We start from the raw sequence: 19,264 nt of genomic DNA on the forward strand, positions 1-19,264 counted from the left end.
CAGATGATCTCTCTTTGGTACCAATTTCTTGCCACTGGAAGTAAAAAGAGCATAGGACAACTCTTAAACTTTTTTTCTCTTAAGCGCATAAGGTTATGGAAGATCCCCCTACCGAGCATTGATACTCTTTAGCCTCATCTGTGACATTATTTAAGGTTGTCACAATTTTCTCTGACCCATCCAATACAGCTCTTAGTGTCAGTCTTTCCCCTGTCTTTGTCAAAGGAAGGAAAATAGGAGCCAAGAGATTTTTTTTTTTTTTTTTTTTTTTTCCCCTGGTTTCTGTAGCTCCCCATTGGACGTCAGTGTGTGAGTCACTACCGAAGGCTGGGACGTCACTGTGTTTTCTCCCACGAAGAGCTGATCTTCAAGATGGCTGCAGATCCAGAGTGCTTGGATGTTGGGCTGGCTGCCATGGTCTGCAAGGAGATGACTCTGCTGATAGAGGAGGAGACACGGCTGAGGGAGTCTGTTGTACAGATGGTGAGTAGTAAGAGACAACCCTTTGCTTGCAAAAGAACTTTTGCTTCCCTCTCCCCCTGCTTGCATTAGAATTTTTGAGCAAGTGGCTAATTCTTTTTGTCAGGGAGTGTTGATGTCTGAGGAAGAGGTGTTTGAACTGGTTCCAGATGATGAACGTCAGTGCACAGCTTGCAGAACCACGTGCTTCTTGTCAGCTCTTACATGTTCCTGTAATCCCGAGCGCCTGGTGTGCTTATACCATCCCTCTGATTTATGTCCCTGTCCCATGCAGAAGAAGTGTCTAAGGTACACAGGATTTTTTTTTCTCCCTACTTTTCTTCCATATCTAATAGTTTACTGTAGCCCAGTGGCCAAATGCATTTGGTCACACTTTTTCCGTACTTTATTTAAGGAGTAATTTTATCCTCTTTGTTTCTTGGCTCCCAGGCAGACAGGTATTTTACATGTTCTGTTTTTCTGGCCTTGCTGTAGGTGGAAAAACTCAATATTATCAATATCCTGACTTTGACATGGACAGTAATACTTGTGTCTTTTTTTCCATACCTTCAGGTACCGCTATCCACTAGAAGACCTTCCTTCTTTGTTGTATGGTGTGAAAGTTAGAGCGCAGTCTTATGACACTTGGGTCAGTAGAGTTACAGAGGCTCTGTCTGCCAATCTCAACCACAAGAAAGGTCAGACTTTTGTCATTCCTAATAGGATGTCCTGAAACTCCTACATGTGTTCTGTGCTCTCATTTAATGAGAGAAATGCTGTGTTTTATGTATTGGAAAAAAGAAGTGACCTAATGCAAGAATGTAATGCATTGTGCATTTCAAATTGAACTGCCCTTTTGGAGCCTTGATTGAAGGCCACTGAAGCAATCTAAAATCTCTTTTTATTTTGCATACAAATTATTTTTGTGCTGTTATTACAGATGTGATTGAGCTGAGAGTAATGCTGGAGGATGCTGAAGACAGGAAATACCCAGAAAATGATCTTTTCCGCAGGCTCCGAGATGCTGTGAAAGAAGCAGAGACCTGTGCTTCAGTAGCACAGCTGCTTCTGAGCAAAAAGCAAAAACACAGGTAGGACAGGCAGTTTTTCAATACTTTCCATCTACCTCTTTGTTAGTTTGGACTTGGAAGAGTTAAAAACCCTGAGGTCTTACTGTGTGCAGGCTTTTTTCATTGTTTCTTTCCTTTGTGCTGTGACTTATTGAGAGGTAGGGAGGGGTGGAGGCAGATACAGTTGCACAAAGGGCCAAAAGGTGGACTTAGTTGGTATGTGATAAACATTTTGCTTTCAGCTGATTTATGTACTGAAATGAGAGCTTATTGCTGGTATGTATCTCAGACTTCTTGTCAGTGCCTGGCACAGTAGTCAACTTCCTCAGCTGCCTAAAGCAGACTTTTTGGGGTTATATTATTCTATTTGTAACAAACTCAGTTTGAAACTCACCTGGACAGCTGTACCACTGAAAGGCAGGGTAAATGAACCTCAAGGGGTTTAGGGGAATTAAATTTTGTTTTCAGGATTTTGAAGTTCTTGTTCAGTTCGAGTTACGTTTTTTCTTTTTGAGTTCTTAGGTGATGAAATGTTTTTGGTAATTTCTCAGTAGTCTTGATAATTTCTGTTGCTGTGAATAAATCCAAGGATCATCATCTGATCTCTCATCTAATATTTAATTGTGCTTGTTTCTACAGCAGGGTGAGCCAAGACAGTGGAAGGACAAGGACCAAGCTGACTATGGAGGAGCTTAAAGCATTTGTGCAGCAGCTGTTCAGCTTACCCTGTGTTATCAGCCAGGCCCGACAAGTAAAGGTGAGATTTGCATCTACTCATCTGATAATGTTGTGCCTTTTACTTTGTTCTGGTTTTGTGCTACTGTGTTGTTTTAAATAGATAATTTTGCTTGGTGCAGAGGATATAAGGAGGATGTAAAATATCTGTGCACTTTTTCAAGCTAACTGGTGCAACAGGCATTGTCAGATGTGATGGTGCAGCTAAACGAAGATATAAAAGATCCCCTTCCCCTGTCACTGTCCAGGCAGCCCAGTTCTAAATCTCTGAACCACTTACTCCTATTCCATCATCATTAATGCTCTCTGTAGAGGCAAAGTTTCTGGCTACATCCTACCCTTCATACATTTTTATAGAAGCTTCTGAGGGTTATATTGATGTGCTTTTTCAGGGCAGCAGGGAAGCAGTGCCACATTGTCAGTTATTCCATAAATGCATCTCAGCCTCGCTTTCCAGGCTACAGCCTTCTTAATCTGTATGCATAGCTTACATTTCTTGCCTTTCATATATATCTTTGCACCTGTCTGTGAATGAATCTAGACTAATAAGTAATCCAGATCATACTGATTCCCCTGGCTGCTATTACCATTTATCATTCTGGCACTCTGCATCATAGCAAGTGTTTTCAGCAGCAGCCTTAATTTGTCTCTGTGTCACTGGTGATGAAATACTGAACAATGTTTCACCTACTAACCAACTTGTAGAAAACTCCTTAAGAAACATCCTTAGTAAAGATTATTTGCCTAGAGAAATGCTTCCTGAGGTGTATGTTAATCACTTATTAGCCTGCATGCTCTGCTTGTACAGTTTGGCAGGTGTTGTTCAGTATTGAATAGAGGGCCTAAAATCCTGAATATTACTATAGGTGCAGCTGCTGCTACCTAGCCAAACATAAAGTTTAAAAATAGATTAGTTTTTTTTTTTAAGGCCTCTTTTCCATAAGGGTTTGGTGTTTATGCCCTCAATTAATGATTTTTTTTGTAGGCTTTTCTATGATAGCTCAGTGTTCTATTAGGTAGACATGAAAGATTGTTCTCCAAAGGGCTTTTTTGTTTTTAATGTATTTAAAACGTGCTTCTAATTAAAACATAATTCATTGATGAGAGGGCTGCAGGCATACAATTAACTCTTAGCAGTTTTAGCTTGTATTTTTGTCTAATACTTTCTCCCAACTCGTCCATCTTCCCCCACCCCTCAGCATTAGGAATCTGGTTCACGTACTCTGCCTATGCATGTGCATGTTCTTGAAGCCTCATCATAATCACTAGTCAATAAATAAATATTATCATTTTACTGATTACAAACTGTAGTCTCTTAGTTTCTGAATGAAGTCAGATAATGATCATTTATGCCTAAGCACTCACTAGCTTTTAGCATGGCATTTGAATGCAATTACCCATCATAATGAATAGCAAAATAATTGTCACGTTGGATGATGAGTATTTTCTAACACAAAAAGCATTGTAATTATTAAACTGTAATAATTTACAGTTGCCACTATGAAGCAAAATCTTCATAATGTAGATCTTATTCTTGTAAATGCCTTCTGATTTCTAGACAGTCATGGAAAGCAGCATCAGCCAGAAAGGGCAGTAAGCTAAGGGTTAGGAAATGCAGGTTTGCTCCTCATTGTGCCATCAGCTGGGCTGTCAGAAATGGCTGTCTTTTTGTAAGAGACTTGGGTGTGAATCAATTGAGTGTGCTTGTTGAATGTCCTTGAGTGAATCTCCTGCAGAGATTATTTCCTGTCTGTTTGCTGTCTTTGATTTTTTTTTTCATTGCAGTGCCAAAGCATGAGGATGAGGACAACTGCAGCAGTGCAGTTGGATTTCTGTGAAATCATCTCATTTTAATAAGAGGGTTTTGCATTTTCATTTCTTTCTTTAGTAGAATAAAGCCCTGATCCTTTTAAGTGGTGGTCCTGCTTTAGGGAATATTGCTTTCAAACTTTATCATTTTTATTTTCATGATCTGTGATATTTGTATTCTCATACATCTCTAGCTTGTTATTTCTCCTCAGCATGTTTTTTTCTGCTTTGTGTTGCTGTCATTACTATAGTGATCCTGACACTATTGAAGTGATGACCTGTTTGCAGAAGTCCCTCTTCTTCCCACTATTTTAAAACTAACCTTGACTGGGTAGCACTGAATATTCTGTTTTGTTGGGAGCTGTTGTCATCTGCAGTTGTACTATTTTAGGTGCAGAGTTTGATGTAACTAATGTGCCTAGGGTATGAAACATTAGGCTATCAAATAAATTTCGATGGTCTGTTACTTAATGTCTGTCAGACTTGATGGCTTTTGACAGCTAGCTGGCATTGTGTGCAGAAGCTCAGACTGGTGATGTGATGATCACATACAAATTCACAGCTGACTGACCCCTCAGTTGGATTTTCTTTTGGATTCTGTGGGTGTTTTTTCCTAATTGATTTGCACTGTATGTTCCTTCAGAATTTGCTGGATGATGTGGAAGAATTCCATGAGCGTGCTCAAGAAGCTATGATTGATGATGTCCCAGACTCTTCCAAGCTGCAGGAGCTGATAGACATGGGCTCTGGCCTTTATGTTGAACTTCCTGAACTACCAAGGTTGAAGCAAGAGCTGCAGCAGGCACGGTGGCTGGATGAGGTGAGGTCCACCCTCTTGGATCCCCAGAGGGTCACCCTGGATGTGATGAAGAAGCTGATTGACTCTGGTGTGGGCTTGGCACCACATCATGCTGTAGAAAAAGCCATGGCTGAGCTTCAAGAGCTGCTCACAGTCTCAGAGAGGTGGGAGGAGAAGGCCAAGGTCTGCCTGCAGGCCAGGTGAGTGTTCCTTTCCAAACTGTTCTCAGAGGTCACACACTTGTGTGTTTCTCATCTTTTGAGAGGTGTGGTGAAAAGTTGAGTGCTTGAAGCTGCAGTTGCCTTTGTTATTTTTGTTAGGTTTGTTTTGTTTATTTTTTTTTACCTCACAGCAGTTAGATTGCTCAAGAGTTGGATTTGAGATTGATGAATTGCAGAAGTGTTGATTCCCTATCATGTTGCACAGTAGCAGGAGGCTGAAGCTGTGGGTGTTGATGCTGTCTTTGTTACTCATCCCCCTCAACAAAGACAATGACTATGCTACCAACACAAGACAGCTTTCCTGGTGTTAAGGAGTTATTATGCTCTGCCCTTTTGAGCTTGATTATGCCAAGCCCATCAGCTTTCTCACCTCCTGCTATTTGGTAGCCAGTAGCACCAAGCATAGAGCCATGTTATCCTGTACTGCAGTGTCAAATTTATGGCTTTAAGATGACTGGCATTTTGAGAGAAGGCTGGAATTGGGTTTTTCTTGCTCTAGACCACGCCAAAGCATGATGGCTCTGGAGGGCATCGTGAATGAAGCCAAGAACATCCCTGCTTACCTGCCCAATGTGCTGGCGCTGAAAGAAGCCCTGCAGCGGGCTAGAGACTGGACAGCCAAAGTGGAGGCCATTCAGGTAGGGCTTACAGCAGGGACTGCAATCTTCTGCTTGCACCTCTTCTGTTTAGATTCATTCCTGGCACCTCTCCTCACAGAGGTGGCCTGAGGAGAAGCCTTGCTATGGCTCTTAAATGTGCTTACCAGAGCTTGTATACTTGATTTTCTTTTTGTGCATTTGTTTCCCCACTGGCTATCCAATTTCTGTTTCCCTTCCTTTTGTGCATTTCAGAGTGGATGTAAAAGCTAGCAAATTCATTATGATACGGTATTTGGTTTTGGAACTGTTCAGCATGTTGTCACTGAAAATACTTAGCTGCAGCAGAGAATGCTCTCAGGTTTTCAGTTTTGGATCTGGCTGTGGAAATCTTTTTTGTTTTTTGTTTTCTCCCTAAAATATTGTAAGATATAATGGCACTGGTGATCAGAATTTTCTGAAAGAGATGAATTAGTTCAGTAACCTCCTCTTCTACTGGTTTACACACAACTTGATCCAGAGTTCTGTGATGTTTCTGGGTGCTGATCACTGAACTAGAACTGCTTATCTTATACCAGGTACTTGTTGGGAGTTGAAGTGAAAGTCCCAATTGATCTCATGTTAGCCCCTTTACCTCTCTTGCAGTTAGACAGCATTTAGATAAGTGTCTGGAAATGGAGTGTTTCTTACTAAACCAGCTGGCCATGTCAAAATGACAGTTAAAAGCTGTATGAGAGAATTGATTAAAATAACAGTAGATTGAAACACTGCCCTCCTTTCCTTTCCTATGGAACTCTATTTTAGGCAGTGACAAAATAATGTATGGCTTGAAATTAGACTGGCACCTGATCTAATAGTGGAATTGCTGGCTTAGAAAAATTTCTTTCACCCCAGAATGGGAGCAACTATGCCTACCTGGAGCAGCTGGAGAGCTTGTCTGCCAAAGGCCGCCCCATCCCGGTGCGCCTGGATGCCCTGCCCCAGCTGGAGTCCCAGGTGGCTGCAGCTCGGGCCTGGAGGGAGCGCACAGGAAGGACCTTCCTCAAGAAGAATTCCAGCTACAGTCTGCTGCAGGTGAGCAACAGACACTTCCATGGCAGGAGAGCACACCTCTCTGTCAGAAATTGGTCCCAATGGCTCTGTTGTCTGGAAGGGAGAGCTGGTTCAGTTATGCTGGATTACAGTTCCTTTTATATAGAGTATAATTTCAGCTGTTCTCAGATAAAAGGGATCAAAAATGCAATCAAATGCTAATGTTCAAATGCTAAGAAAATAGATATGTTATAGACAGTTTAACTATAAGAAAAAATGGTCAGCTACTGTTTATTTCACTTCAATGGATCTAGTGACTGTCCTTGTTTTAATAAAAATCAATCATGTGTTTGAAGATCTATCATATCTACTTGTCAGGCTTCCCTTTTCTAAGGAAAACAGTTCTGGTTCAGTTGCATTCTCAGAGGCTGTGTTTTTCATTCTCTTACGTTGTTAATTCTCTGCAGTTTGTCTTCACTTTTAGAGAGATGTCCAAATCCAGACAGAATTCTCACTCTGACTTTCCCCAGTGTCATGTGAAGTGCAGTAATCACACCTTGTGTCTCAAAGGGGGTTACTGATGTTTAATGTTTTCCAATGGGATTTTCCCTTTGCAACTGCATCACACTGATTTTTGTTCCCTTTGTGATGCACTCTAGATACAGCTTCTCTATATTTTTCTGCCAAACTAGTTATTTAATATGTTCTGGTTTTGCATTTTCCCAGATGTAGCAATTTGAGATTTTCTGTATTGAATTTAATTTGCTAGATTTTATATTTAATTATTCATTCTAACTAGTCATGATAACTTGAAGCTTTATTCTTGTTCTTAAAAGTGCTTTTCAACCTCTCATGTTGATTATAGCATACTTTTAGGGGTTTTTCAGGCACCAAATTGCTGATGTAAATATGAAATAATTTTTAAGACTTGATTGACAAAGGCCCTTGAAGTTGAACTGTGGATGTGTAACTGCAGTAGTGTTTTGGTTGGCTATATGTATGGTAGTGTAATCTGAATAAATTCTGTACTTCAATCAGAAAACACACGGTGGCTTTCAGTTTGACCTGCTGTGTCACTGGTTGCTGATGACATTCCAGTTTCATAACTGTGAGATACTTCTATCCTTCTCTGTTTATTCTTTTTTTTTCCTAGCATTAATAGACAGGTATCAAAGGGGTTAGATTGCTGAGCAGTTCTTGTTCCCTGGTGACAATTGTCATTCCTTGATGAGATGTCCTGGGCATCCTTGGCTCTGACAGGACACTTTCCTTGGTGGTTCCAGGTTCTGAGCCCTCGGACTGATATCGGTGTTTATGGGAGCAGTAAGAACAGGCGGAAAAGGGCCAAGGAGTTGATGGAGAAGGAAAAGGAGAAAGAGCTTGACTTGGAATCCCTGAGTGAACTGGAAGATGGGCTGGAGGAGGCCAGGGATGCTGCAGCTGTGGTAAGGAGCAATGAAAAGTGGTGTCTCCTTCGGTGTGGGCTTAAGTCATGTCTAATTGTAGAAATTCTAGGGAAGAACTGATCAAGGAATTTCACTGAAAAAGATGCCTCATCATAGAGTGTTTGACACAAGAATGTAGCTCAGCTTTAATTGCATTGAAAATAGAGGGAAGCAGTTCAGAGTGTAACTGCTGGTATTTAATACCATTGGGTATGTGTAAGTTAGTGTCTGTAGCTGCTCATCTAATATTAACATTTATTGAAATAATGTGGAATTAATGAGCTGCAACTCTGTCTTAACCAGGACCAACACAAATTTGGTTAGGTCAATTTTGTGGTCAGCTTGCAAATACTTGGTTATGGACACTAGGCTGGAGGGAATGTGTTATTTGGTTCCTCTTTTTTGGAGGATGTTCATGCTGCTTATCAGAAGAATTTGCTGCCAGGCATCTGGCTGCCCTTTCCCTGGGAACAAAAAAAATGTAGGCAGGGTCATTAATATGGCTTATACACAATCTATTTTACTGTAGTATGCTTGAATTATATATGTTGTATACATATATACAGAATAAATATGTTATATATTTAGTATGCTGTTATATACTGTAGTATGCTTGAAGTATAATTACCTGAATGGAAACATTAGGGAAGTGCAAGTTGCTTTAGAAGATACACGGTCACTCATGCTTTTAAGCTCAGCTCCATTGTCTCAGTAAACAGATGAACAGAACAGAATCTGACTTCTTCTCTGCAGTCAAAACCTGTTCTTCTGATGGCCTTATGACAGATTTAATTATGAACTTGAGAAACTTTGTAGGTATTGAGAAGGGTATGTAAAGTCCCAGGTAGCTGCAGCTCGTGCCTGCTCTAGGGAGTAATGGGCGACTGACCAGGAGGTGTGTTAGGTAAAGTTTTAATTAGATCACATAGTTCCATAAGTTTTGGCTAGTTTTAGATCTCTTGTTCTGTTTGGGTCAGACATTTTGTTTCCTTTTCCTGTGCTGCCAATAAATTGCTGTCTCTTGGCTGTGAAGGCCATGACACGTTTCTGTCCTTGCTGGGCAGGTGGCCGTGTTCAAGGAGCGGGAGCAGAAGGAGATTGAAGCCATGCACGCTCTCAGGGCAGCCAACCTGGCCAAGATGACCATGGTGGACCGGATCGAGGAGGTGAAGTTCTGCATCTGCCGCAAGACGGCCAGCGGGTTCATGCTGCAGTGCGAGCTGTGCAAGGACTGGTTCCACAGCGGCTGCGTGCCCCTGCCCAAAAGCAGCTCTCAGAAGAAGGGCTCCAGCTGGCAGGCCAAGGAGGTGAAGTTCCTGTGCCCCCTGTGCCAGCGCTCGCGCCGCCCGCGCCTGGAGACCATCCTGTCGCTGCTGGTGTCCCTGCAGAAGCTGCCGGTGCGCCTGCCCGAGGGGGAGGCCCTGCAGTGCCTGACAGAGCGAGCCATGAGCTGGCAGGACCGGGCACGGCAGGCCCTGGCCACCGACGAGCTGTCCTCTGCCTTGGCCAAGCTCTCCGTGCTCAGCCAGAGGATGGTGGAGCAGGCAGCGCGGGAGAAAACGGAGAAAATCATCAGCGCGGAGCTGCAGAAGGCAGCAGCTAACCCCGACCTGCAGGTGGGGGTGGGACTGTCTCACTGTTCCTTCTGCCTGCCCTCATCTAGTGTGTCACAAAGCCTTGTTTTTCTTGGAGAAGTGTGGGGCAGAGGGGAGGGCAGTGAAAAGCTGAGGGACTACACATGGTAAAGGTCCTTACTCAGTTCAGTGCTCTGCAGGCTTTGGCTGGCTACTGGAGAGTACATTGCTGCTCCAGGAGCAGGTCTGTTGCTCTGTGCTCATTGTCAGTAGGAGCTTCTGAAAATACTTATTTAAGAAACATTAGGTCAGATGGGTACAGGCCTCAAGATGTGTAAAACAGTTGCTACTTTTTTTTCCCATTTTTTTCCTTTTTTTTTTTCCATTTTTTTCCATTTTCCTCTTGACAGAATCCAAGGTCTCAGTATTTATAATTTCTCGTGGATTGTCATTCCCAGGCATTTGGTGTCTTGTTAGTAAATTTTAGCAAGGATGTAGTCAAACACAATAATTCCATAGCTGACCTCTTCATTTTGAGAGTGATGCTGTGGTGAAGAAGCTGTAATTTGTAGCACTGAAGAGCAGTATCCAGATCTTTCTAGTCACTATTACTAAAAAACAGGTAATCAGAATCTAACAAAACGTTTTACTTAGATATTTCCCTATCTTTATTCACACCTTGTTGTAACTGGTCTCTTTTGTGATGTCAGGCCAAAAGAGCCACTGTTTCCTTTGTTAATAACTCTTGAGGTTTTTACAGATTTTTTTTCCTGGAAATTTTATTGTTTAATTTCCATATTCCGCTTTTTTTTTTAGGGACACTTGACAAGTTTTCAGCAGTCAGCCTTTAACAGAGTGATAGGGAGTGTGTCCTCATCCCCAAGGCAGACTTTGGATTATGATGATGAAGAGACAGACTCTGATGAAGACATCAGGGAGACGTATGGCTATGACATAAAGGTGAGTAATCCAAAGTAATTTGTTTGCATGGAATTAATACAGAGCATCTGTCTTTCATTAATCCATTTTTTCAGAATGTTCATTGTGTCTTAAGCTGTCTTTGTATATTCTGCCCTAGCACCTGTGGCAGAAGAGGTACTTATGGATTTTTATCTGATTATCCCCATTTTCTGAGCTATTGTGAAGTTTTGTAATGATTTTATGCAAAATTTCCAAAGTCCTGTTTGAATTTCAAAAAGTGCCTTTTAGTGCTGAGGAAAAAGATACACTTATAAAGGGATTTGTATTTATTACACCCTAGAGGATGAACGTTGTCTTTATGCCCCATTCAGAGATACCACAAGTCATAAATACAAGTATCTACATGGAGAACTCTTAAAAAGTTTTTGCTACAAAAGATTAGCCTTCAAAAACTGCATGCTGTGTAAGAAGTTTCCTGATGCCAGAGCTTTCTTTGTTCATGTTTTCATATCTTTCTCTTCATTGAGCCCTTGTGTAAAGGAGGTACATGTGTTCCATTTTGGAGTGTGTAATTTTTTGAGACAAGATGTCTGGATTGTGTTGTAAAACCAGTGTCTGGATTCAGTACAGAAATTGTAACTGCAGTTCAACTTCTGAAGTATTTTATCTAGAGAGGGACTTCCATGTGAAAAGGCAGTTGTGGAGAAAACCATGTATTTAAAGTATTGAAATATCCTTTTGAATATGTACAGACAAAAAGGCAATGCCACAGTTCCTTCTTGAGCAGTGTTTTCTTTTTAGTGACAGTGTCATCTCTGCCTTATAAGATGGTATCTTTAGACACTTGTAAGTTCTTCTGAGGCAGATACTCTCATTTATAGAGGGGCAGCACATTCTCCAGGTATGATTTACAGTCAGACTTTTCAAGCAAAATAATAAATTATGTAGGCTAAGAGAGCCTCTTTTCATCATGTTGGCTTCTGAAGACCATACTTAAGGGACTGCTGGGTGAGGAAACTTATCAAGTGTTTTTCATGGACTAGCTGTAAATATATGACCTATCTCCATAGTTCCTGTATTCATCCACCATTTAACTAGGGATATAATTTTTGCCTTTCTTGGTATCTCTGAAGGAGTGCTTTGGAGAAGGGCTTTAGGAGCAGCACACTGCTTGGCCTTAGTAGAGTTTACTTTGAAGTAGGTGTTTCCTGGTTTCAGATGTTGCATGTTTGTGTGGCTATTTTTCAGGACAATGCCAGTGTAAAATCCTCCAGCAGCTTGGAGCCCAATTTGTTTTGTGATGAGGAAATCCCCATTAAATCAGAGGAGGTGGTGACACACATGTGGACTGCTCCCTCCTTCTGTGCTGAACATGCCTATTCCTCTGCTTCTAAAAGCTGCTCCCAAGGTATTTGCTTTTGTATACATTAAGACCAAATAAAGTAGATAACCAGGATGAGCAGTCAGTGAGGAGTGAAACTGCTCCATACTAGTTGTACAGGATATGTTGTCTGGAGGAAGGTACAGCAAAGTTATATTGCAATTAGTTTCCTGCTATTTGATAAATAAACCTGTGCCAATGTGTTTTGATTGTTATTATTTCCCACCTTAAAATGTTGTAAAAAATACATAATTTATTTTGGGTTTGATCTCTTTCTTTTATCTTGATGTGGCTTTGCCTGGAGAGGTTTAGATTGGATATTAGGAAAAATTTATTCAGTGGAAGAGTGGTTAAGCATTGGAACAGGCTGCCTGGGGAAGTAGTGAAATCACTGTCCCTGGATGTGTTCAAAAGACATGTGGGTGTGGCAGTTGGGGACATGGTTTAGTGGTGGGCTTTTAGTCTTAGTCTTAGAGGTCTTTTCCAGCCTTAATAGTTCTGTCCTGGCTCCTGTCAAAGGTTCTAGCACACCAAGGAAGCAGCCTCGGAAGAGCCCGTTGGTCCCTCGCAGTCTGGAGCCCCCTGTGTTGGAGCTGTCCCCTGGAGCAAAAGCTCAGCTGGAAGATCTGATGATGGTAGGAGATCTGCTGGAGGTGTCTCTGGATGAAACTCAGCACATCTGGCGGATTTTACAGGCCACTCATCCGCCCTCTGAGGAGAGGTTTCTTCATATCATGGAGGTAGGGAACACAAAGAAATATTCTGGTGTGGAGCAAAAATCCCACCACGTTTTGTTGGTGAATTTACATAGATATGATCTTGAATAGTTGAGTACTTAGTTGCTTGTCATGTTTGGATTTCATCTGGAGGGAATAGTAGATGACAGAAAATAACAGAAAAAGTGATTCAGAAATTCAGTTCTTGATAATTCATGCTGTAGCACTGTCCTCCACAGTTAACCATATTTAGAGCAGTTTTTTTTCTCAAGTAGTTCCATGTGCAAACCTTATTTTAGAGGATAACAGGTTAAGGGAGGAAACACTCTTCTTGATTATGCCTGGAAACAGCTAATCTGCAAAAGAGTTACAGGAGACATTTAGGGAGATGAAAAATTACACTTAGCTTATATAACGTGATATCTGTATGTTACTGCACTTTATTACTGAGGAAAACCTGTTTTGATAATGCAGACAATAGGATTCCTATTCTTCCTCAGAATAACAAATGGCAATTTTTATATTGATATACTGTGGAGATATCCTGGTTGTTTTGCTCAGCTGCCAGTGGATCAGGCAGGTTTAATCTGCTGACTCTGAGGTCTGGTCACAATCACTTAGCTGCATTGATGCAGAGGGCAAGGGATGTGTGCTGGAAGAGGAGGTCAGCTGCTGGGTTGAAGACCTTGAGTGGAACCCATTTTTTGTCATCTTGTCAGCTGCAGTTAGGGGTCAGTTTGACCATATGTAGTTATGGATTTTATGATGGCTTGTTGGGTTATTGAGCTGCACAGGAAGAACATAAGCCAAGGAAGAACCATTATGTTTTTGGTGGTGTACAGTAATACAAGATGGAAGGTTGCATGCTGTGAACATATTAATTGGTGTCTCATTTTCTGCATGCCATCCATACACAAAGTGTTAGTGTTGCCAGACTCCATCAGTTGGAAGAGTGGAGTACAAAACTACCCCTGCCTCCCAAGTACTGCTGCTTCACCACCTTTCAGCCTGAGTACCACATAAGCTTAATGTTCTTTCAGTGTAATGGTTTTGGCAGGGAGCTGATTGAAGAGCAGTTTGAATGCCAGCAAATAACAATTTATAAATAATAAGCTAGTCTGTTACATTAATAGTTAAGCAAAGCCTTTTTCCAGGGAAGTGGGGTGAGGAGTGTAGAGTGTGTGTACATTACATTTCCTGGTTAACCTTTATGAATACTTGCTTGACCAGAACTGCTCATTTTGTACTGAACATATTCTATGTCTAATTTTATACAAAAGTGTAGACTTGTGGGAAATAATCTTGAGAGGATTTTGTTTTGGGTGGAGCAGCTATATTAAGTAATGTACAGTAAACAGTCTCTTTACTGGCTTGTAGTATGTTCTTAATCTATTAATAATTAAGGTTAAAGTATATAGCTGCATTGACTGAAATCAAGTCAGTCCTGTTTGCACAAGTGAATCTTTCAGGTAGGAATGGGACTTGTCACTGTGAATACTATCTGCAGGGACAGAGCTGGCCAGTTTTAAGCCTCATTTGTGATTTGAATCTGTTATTTAAGAGCTTTTGGTGGCACCAGGGTATTTACAGTGTCTTCCAGTTTGGAAGCTGTTTAAATAATGGATGTTGCTTTCTCTTCTTGCTTGAGTTGAGGATACATTTTAAGAATTCATCAATTACTCTTTCTTAATCTCCAAAAGAGCAGTTGCTTTCTCTCAAAAATAATTACAGGCAAGACTGACCTCAGATGAAAAATAAGCAAGAGCATCTAACAAATGATTAATCTTCTCAACTTTTATTAAGAACAATGGGAAAAGGGAATTGTAATTATTGCTTATTTTGCCTTCTTACCCTTGCTGATAATTTACTTTTTCCACTGGGTATTTTTGGCTGGCTGTACTTTGACACAGTTTATAACACTTACGAATTTTTTATAGTATGGTGAAAATGAAGTTAAGTGGGTTTTTGTTTAGAATTTGTAGCAGTATGTTGTTGACTAGATTTCTTTATGCTGTATCAGAATAAGGGTAGAGGTAAGTACATTTCTCAGACCTCAGGCTTGCAGGAAATTTGTGTTTGAGTAAAATATTTATTTTCTTTTATGAAGGATGACAGCATGGATGAAAAACCCCTAAAAATGAGAGGGAGGGACTCTTCTGAGAGGAAGCGGAAACGAAAACTGGAGAGAGCAGAGCAGTTCTTTGGAGATATGAAGCAAAAATCTAAAGAGCTGAAGAAACTGGAAAAACCCAAGAAGAAGAAGCTAAAACTCACCATGGATAAGACAAAGGAGCTGAACAAGCTGGCAAAGAAGCTGGCTAAGGAAGAGGAGCGGAAGAAGAAGCGAGAGAAGGCAGTTGTGGCCAAGGTAGAACTGGCAAAGGAGAGCACAGAGAAAAAAAGAGAGAAGAAGGTTCTGGATATTCCTTCCAAGTACGACTGGTCAGGAGCAGAGGAGTCAGATGATGAGAATGCTGTGTGTGCTGCTCAGAACTGCCAAAGGCCCTGCAAGGACAAAGTGAGTTTCCTCTTAGTTCTGTCACAGGCAATTCTGTGTTAAGTCAGAACCCCTGTGCCAGGGTAATACTTAAGTTGAGCAGCATGAGAAACCAACATGATGTGCTTAGGAATTCTAACTAATTTTTGTCTTTTCCAAATTGTTCTACAGCAAGTTCAGCTCAAAGTTTGTATTGAGTTTAAGTGTTCTGACACTTAGGACTTAGATATATAAAATACACTGTTTGATAATGCAGTCCAAGAGGGTGTGTTTGGAGACTGACCTATGCTTAAGTATCCATCCCTGAGCATTTTAAATGTGTTTTAGCACACCTCCCTTCATCTGAGGAGAGCTGAGTCATCTTCCTCAGTAGCAGTAGAGTGTTTTTGTATTGATGCAATGTAAGGATGCAAGAGGGGAAAGCTTTTTGGAAGAGTTAGTTTTTATTAAACAGAAATAGCTTGTTTAAACAAGCTCTGTAAGGGCATTAATTTTTGCCCCAGAGCTTTTCTATTCTTGGTGGCTCAATTAGGTTTGACAGAAGGTGTTTTCTTCATAGGAGCTGTGCCTGTCTGTCCTTCCTTGTAACAGGCTGTGTGCTGATGTGCTCTCTTGCAGGTGGACTGGGTGCAGTGTGATGGGGGCTGCGATGAGTGGTTCCATCAGGTGTGTGTCGGGGTGTCCCCAGAGATGGCTGAGAATGAGGATTACATCTGTATAAACTGTGCAAAGAAACCCCTGCAGGGAGCCAGCAGCCCTGCCCACGCCCCACCTCCTCCCTTCTTGCTGAGCTACAAACTACCAATGGAAGATCTCAAGGAGACGAGTTAGCAGCTGCTTGATGCCCAGAACTCGTTGGGAAATGGACCTCTGAACCCTTCAGAACGAGAGGGCAGGAAGCTGATGTAGCCCCCGAGCTTCTCTTGCAAGGATGTACAGATGTGCAGTGAAGTTGGTCTGTTCCTCACAGCTGGCTTCCTTCCTGCAGCAGGAATGTCAAGGCACAGTGGCACCGACTCATCTATGCAGACACCGCCTGATGAGGAGCTCCAGCCAGTGTTTTCTGACTTGAGTGTTTCCATCTTTGAGTGTGGCTGTTGCTCTCAAGGACTGAGCAAACTCGAGGCTGTTAGATTAGACACCTGAGGGTGTTAGAAGTACATGTTGGCAGTGGAGCTGGCCTGGAACTGGTGGGCATAGGCTGGAGCTCTCAGACTTGCCAGGTTACCCTAAGGAGGTGACCTTTGGAAGTTCTCTTTCACCTCTCTATGCCAACCCAGTGTAGAGCAATGTCTTGGGAGAATGAAATTGCCTCCATATCCAGGCAGCTAACACTACACAGTAAGGGTGGGAGCAAGTGGATGAATTTCTTGTAATTTCTCTTTGTAGCTAAAGGGCAGAGGAGCTCAATCTCAGAAATCAGCAAAGGTTCTGTTTACCAAAAAAGAAACCCAACTCTACTCCACTAGGCAAATTTTTTTCCTCAGTGGGAAACAACCGATCTTCCTGTCCTGAGGAGGACCAGAAAGCATTGATAATGTTTAGCTAGACCAGAACTTGGGAAGAGCAGAGTGCTTCCCTTTCCACAGGGATGCTCTCTCCTGTTCTAGGCTTTGCTTAGAGTTCTGCAGTCCTGCACATTAAAGTTGTGTGGTGCAGGATGGAGCTGGCAAGGAGGTACAGCACCCAGGGCACAGCTTCTGAGATCTGTACCCAGGGATGGGAAGGAAAGAAGACAGCCCACTTACCTCAGAGGTTATACTGACACGTGCTTCTGTGAAAAGTTTCACTTACAACTCTTTCCAGTATCACCAGGCTATGGGCATGGCCTCCTGTGATAGCAGCAAGCAGTCTGCAGATACTGTTCACAGTGCAAACCCCTCCCTGCTGGCTTTGCTGGATGTGTACCAGTGTACAATCAGCAGCAGTTCTTGTTTGAAGTTGCCCCTGGCTTTGCCAGAGGACCAGAGGGCTTGGGGTCATCCTGGGTGACAGTTGTTTTAGTAAATCCATTTTTAAAGAAGGACTTGTTTTTACTTTTTTCTAAATGTCTCAGACTACTGACTTGTTCTATAAATAGATTATTTTTCTTTGATTTTTTATACTTACCACTGTTAACCAGCAGCACAGACAGAGGTTCACAAAGCAAAAACCTGCCCGTGGGCTTGGGTTTTTTTACTCCATTCCTTCCTTGTAGTACAAGGAATTAGCAGTTACCTTCCCCATTCTAGCTTGACCAGCTGCCTGTGTTTAAATAGGTAAATACATTTCATGTGCTACCTTTGTGTTTGGGTTTGTTCCTGTTAGTGGGGCATCTGGGCCTTAATGACTCCAGTGGATGCTGGCCTTGTGTATGTGAATGTCTGAAGTCAGCCCCTGGGCTGTCTTGTCCCCCTCTCCACTCGCTCCCTATTGTTTCCATTCTTCTGCAGTTCTAGGAGTGTTGTAAGTAGTGTCCAGTCTTACTAGGAGCTGGATTGGGATTTAAAGAACTATTGACAAAAACAAAAGTGTGCTGTCTTGACTGTTCTGTGTCCCTTCTCTTGTTCTCGAATATTTGCAAGTTTATTTATCTGGCAGAATTATCCATTAAAAAAAAAAATAGAAAACAAACCAACTCAGCTCAGGTAGACAGAACTTTGTTTTCTTCTATAGTAGTGTGCCTGCTACCTGGGAAGAGAAAAATGTGCAAAAGAAAAAGAAATAGGATGGAGGGCAGAAGATCCAGAGTCTTGGGAGCTTTGAGTGCAAATTGGACACAGACTTCTAATTCCTGCTCCTTAAAGACTTAATGTGGTGTTACAAGCAAAAGCAAGCTGTGGTTAAGCATGTGGCTGAACGGGTACCCTAGCAAATTTAAGAGTGTTACTTGTTTACTTATTTATGAAGGAGTCTATGCTTTGGATAGACATACCCTCTTTTTGCCTCCAATTACTTTTTTTTTTTCTTCTCAATGTACACTTAGTTTTGGTAAACTGATTTAAACAGTTGTTACTTTTCCTTTAAGCTTTAACTGATGGTACTACATAAATGTTTCCCATATGGAGTGGATAAACTGTCACAGACGTTTAATCGTTCCAGAAGTAGACTAGTACAAGATTTCTTAAAGAATCCCAGTGTTCTGTATTCTTTCCTGACTCCTAGAATTTGTTACACAACAGGGAAAAAATGTGGTTAGCATCTCCTGTTAGCCTGAGCATATCCTGGTAACCATTCCTGCGTTCTCTGTCGCGATGAAGTCGTTGTATGTCATTACCATCAACTGGAAAAGAGACCTTGGAGTAAACCCTCATTGCATGTTCCTGTTTCTCTGCATAGAAGGTGTGGTGGAGAGTGTTGACAGTAGCACTAGTGACAGCAAGATGGAAACAAACAGCACTACAATGCAACCGTGGTCATTCTGCTTGTAACAAGCACAGGAAAGAGCAAGCAACAGAATGAAATGTGTAAATCATATGCTGAAGTCACATTTTTAGTAGCTGTTTCTCATATAGCCACATGGAGAGCCTCAGTTCCACTGTTGGAAGGAGGTTGCCACACTTTCTTCTGGTCACAGATGTCTCGTCTGCTTTTGGATAAGGTGTTCATAAACTGAAGACCATTATTAGCTTTACATCTTATTGTTTTAAGCTTGTTTTTTAAGAGCGTGATTCCTATCAAAGGATTGCTGATAGTATGAACTTATGAATAAATGTTAACTTTTGGAAAAACCTGTAGTTAGTGGTTGAAAAACCCAAAGCTACAGCTGTGGTATTGTCTCCAGATCCTAGGGGTTTGAATTTTTGTAAAAGCATGTGCAGAGAAGCCAGCCAAAGCCAAGATAAAATTGTTCTTACGGGTCTGCTACAGCTATGGGAAAACTGTCATGCTTTGGGGACAAAAGTCAATACACAAAAAATACTAGCTCATGTATCTAGAAAGGTTCATGTCTTAATGCTGTAGTCTACAAAGGTTACTTGCCACTGCTGGTGTTATTTCTTTTTGTGTGTCTGCCACAAAAGGTCAAAGA

The 19,264-nt window shown here is 41.6% G+C and overlaps 1 protein-coding gene across 1 annotated transcript in view; it reads left to right on the forward strand.

The window, feature by feature from the left end:
• Positions 1-18,868, forward strand: part of KDM5A (lysine demethylase 5A) — a 42,682-nt gene extending 23,814 nt beyond the window's left edge. Inside the window, exons 14-28 of the mRNA XM_056516256.1 lie at positions 289-483; positions 587-768; positions 1,033-1,157; positions 1,400-1,550; positions 2,169-2,286; positions 4,717-5,072; positions 5,593-5,731; positions 6,584-6,763; positions 8,005-8,166; positions 9,231-9,782; positions 10,557-10,700; positions 11,910-12,069; positions 12,562-12,782; positions 14,866-15,276; positions 15,874-18,868. Of these exons, the coding sequence (XP_056372231.1) occupies positions 289-483; positions 587-768; positions 1,033-1,157; positions 1,400-1,550; positions 2,169-2,286; positions 4,717-5,072; positions 5,593-5,731; positions 6,584-6,763; positions 8,005-8,166; positions 9,231-9,782; positions 10,557-10,700; positions 11,910-12,069; positions 12,562-12,782; positions 14,866-15,276; positions 15,874-16,086 (3,309 nt within the window). The 3' untranslated portion in view covers positions 16,087-18,868. The remainder of the gene's footprint in view (positions 1-288; positions 484-586; positions 769-1,032; positions 1,158-1,399; positions 1,551-2,168; positions 2,287-4,716; positions 5,073-5,592; positions 5,732-6,583; positions 6,764-8,004; positions 8,167-9,230; positions 9,783-10,556; positions 10,701-11,909; positions 12,070-12,561; positions 12,783-14,865; positions 15,277-15,873) is intronic.
• The last annotated feature ends 396 nt before the right edge of the window (positions 18,869-19,264 follow it).

This window comes from Oenanthe melanoleuca, chromosome 1A (genome assembly GCF_029582105.1).
Source record: "Oenanthe melanoleuca isolate GR-GAL-2019-014 chromosome 1A, OMel1.0, whole genome shotgun sequence".
NCBI classification, from domain to species: domain Eukaryota; kingdom Metazoa; phylum Chordata; class Aves; order Passeriformes; family Muscicapidae; genus Oenanthe; species Oenanthe melanoleuca.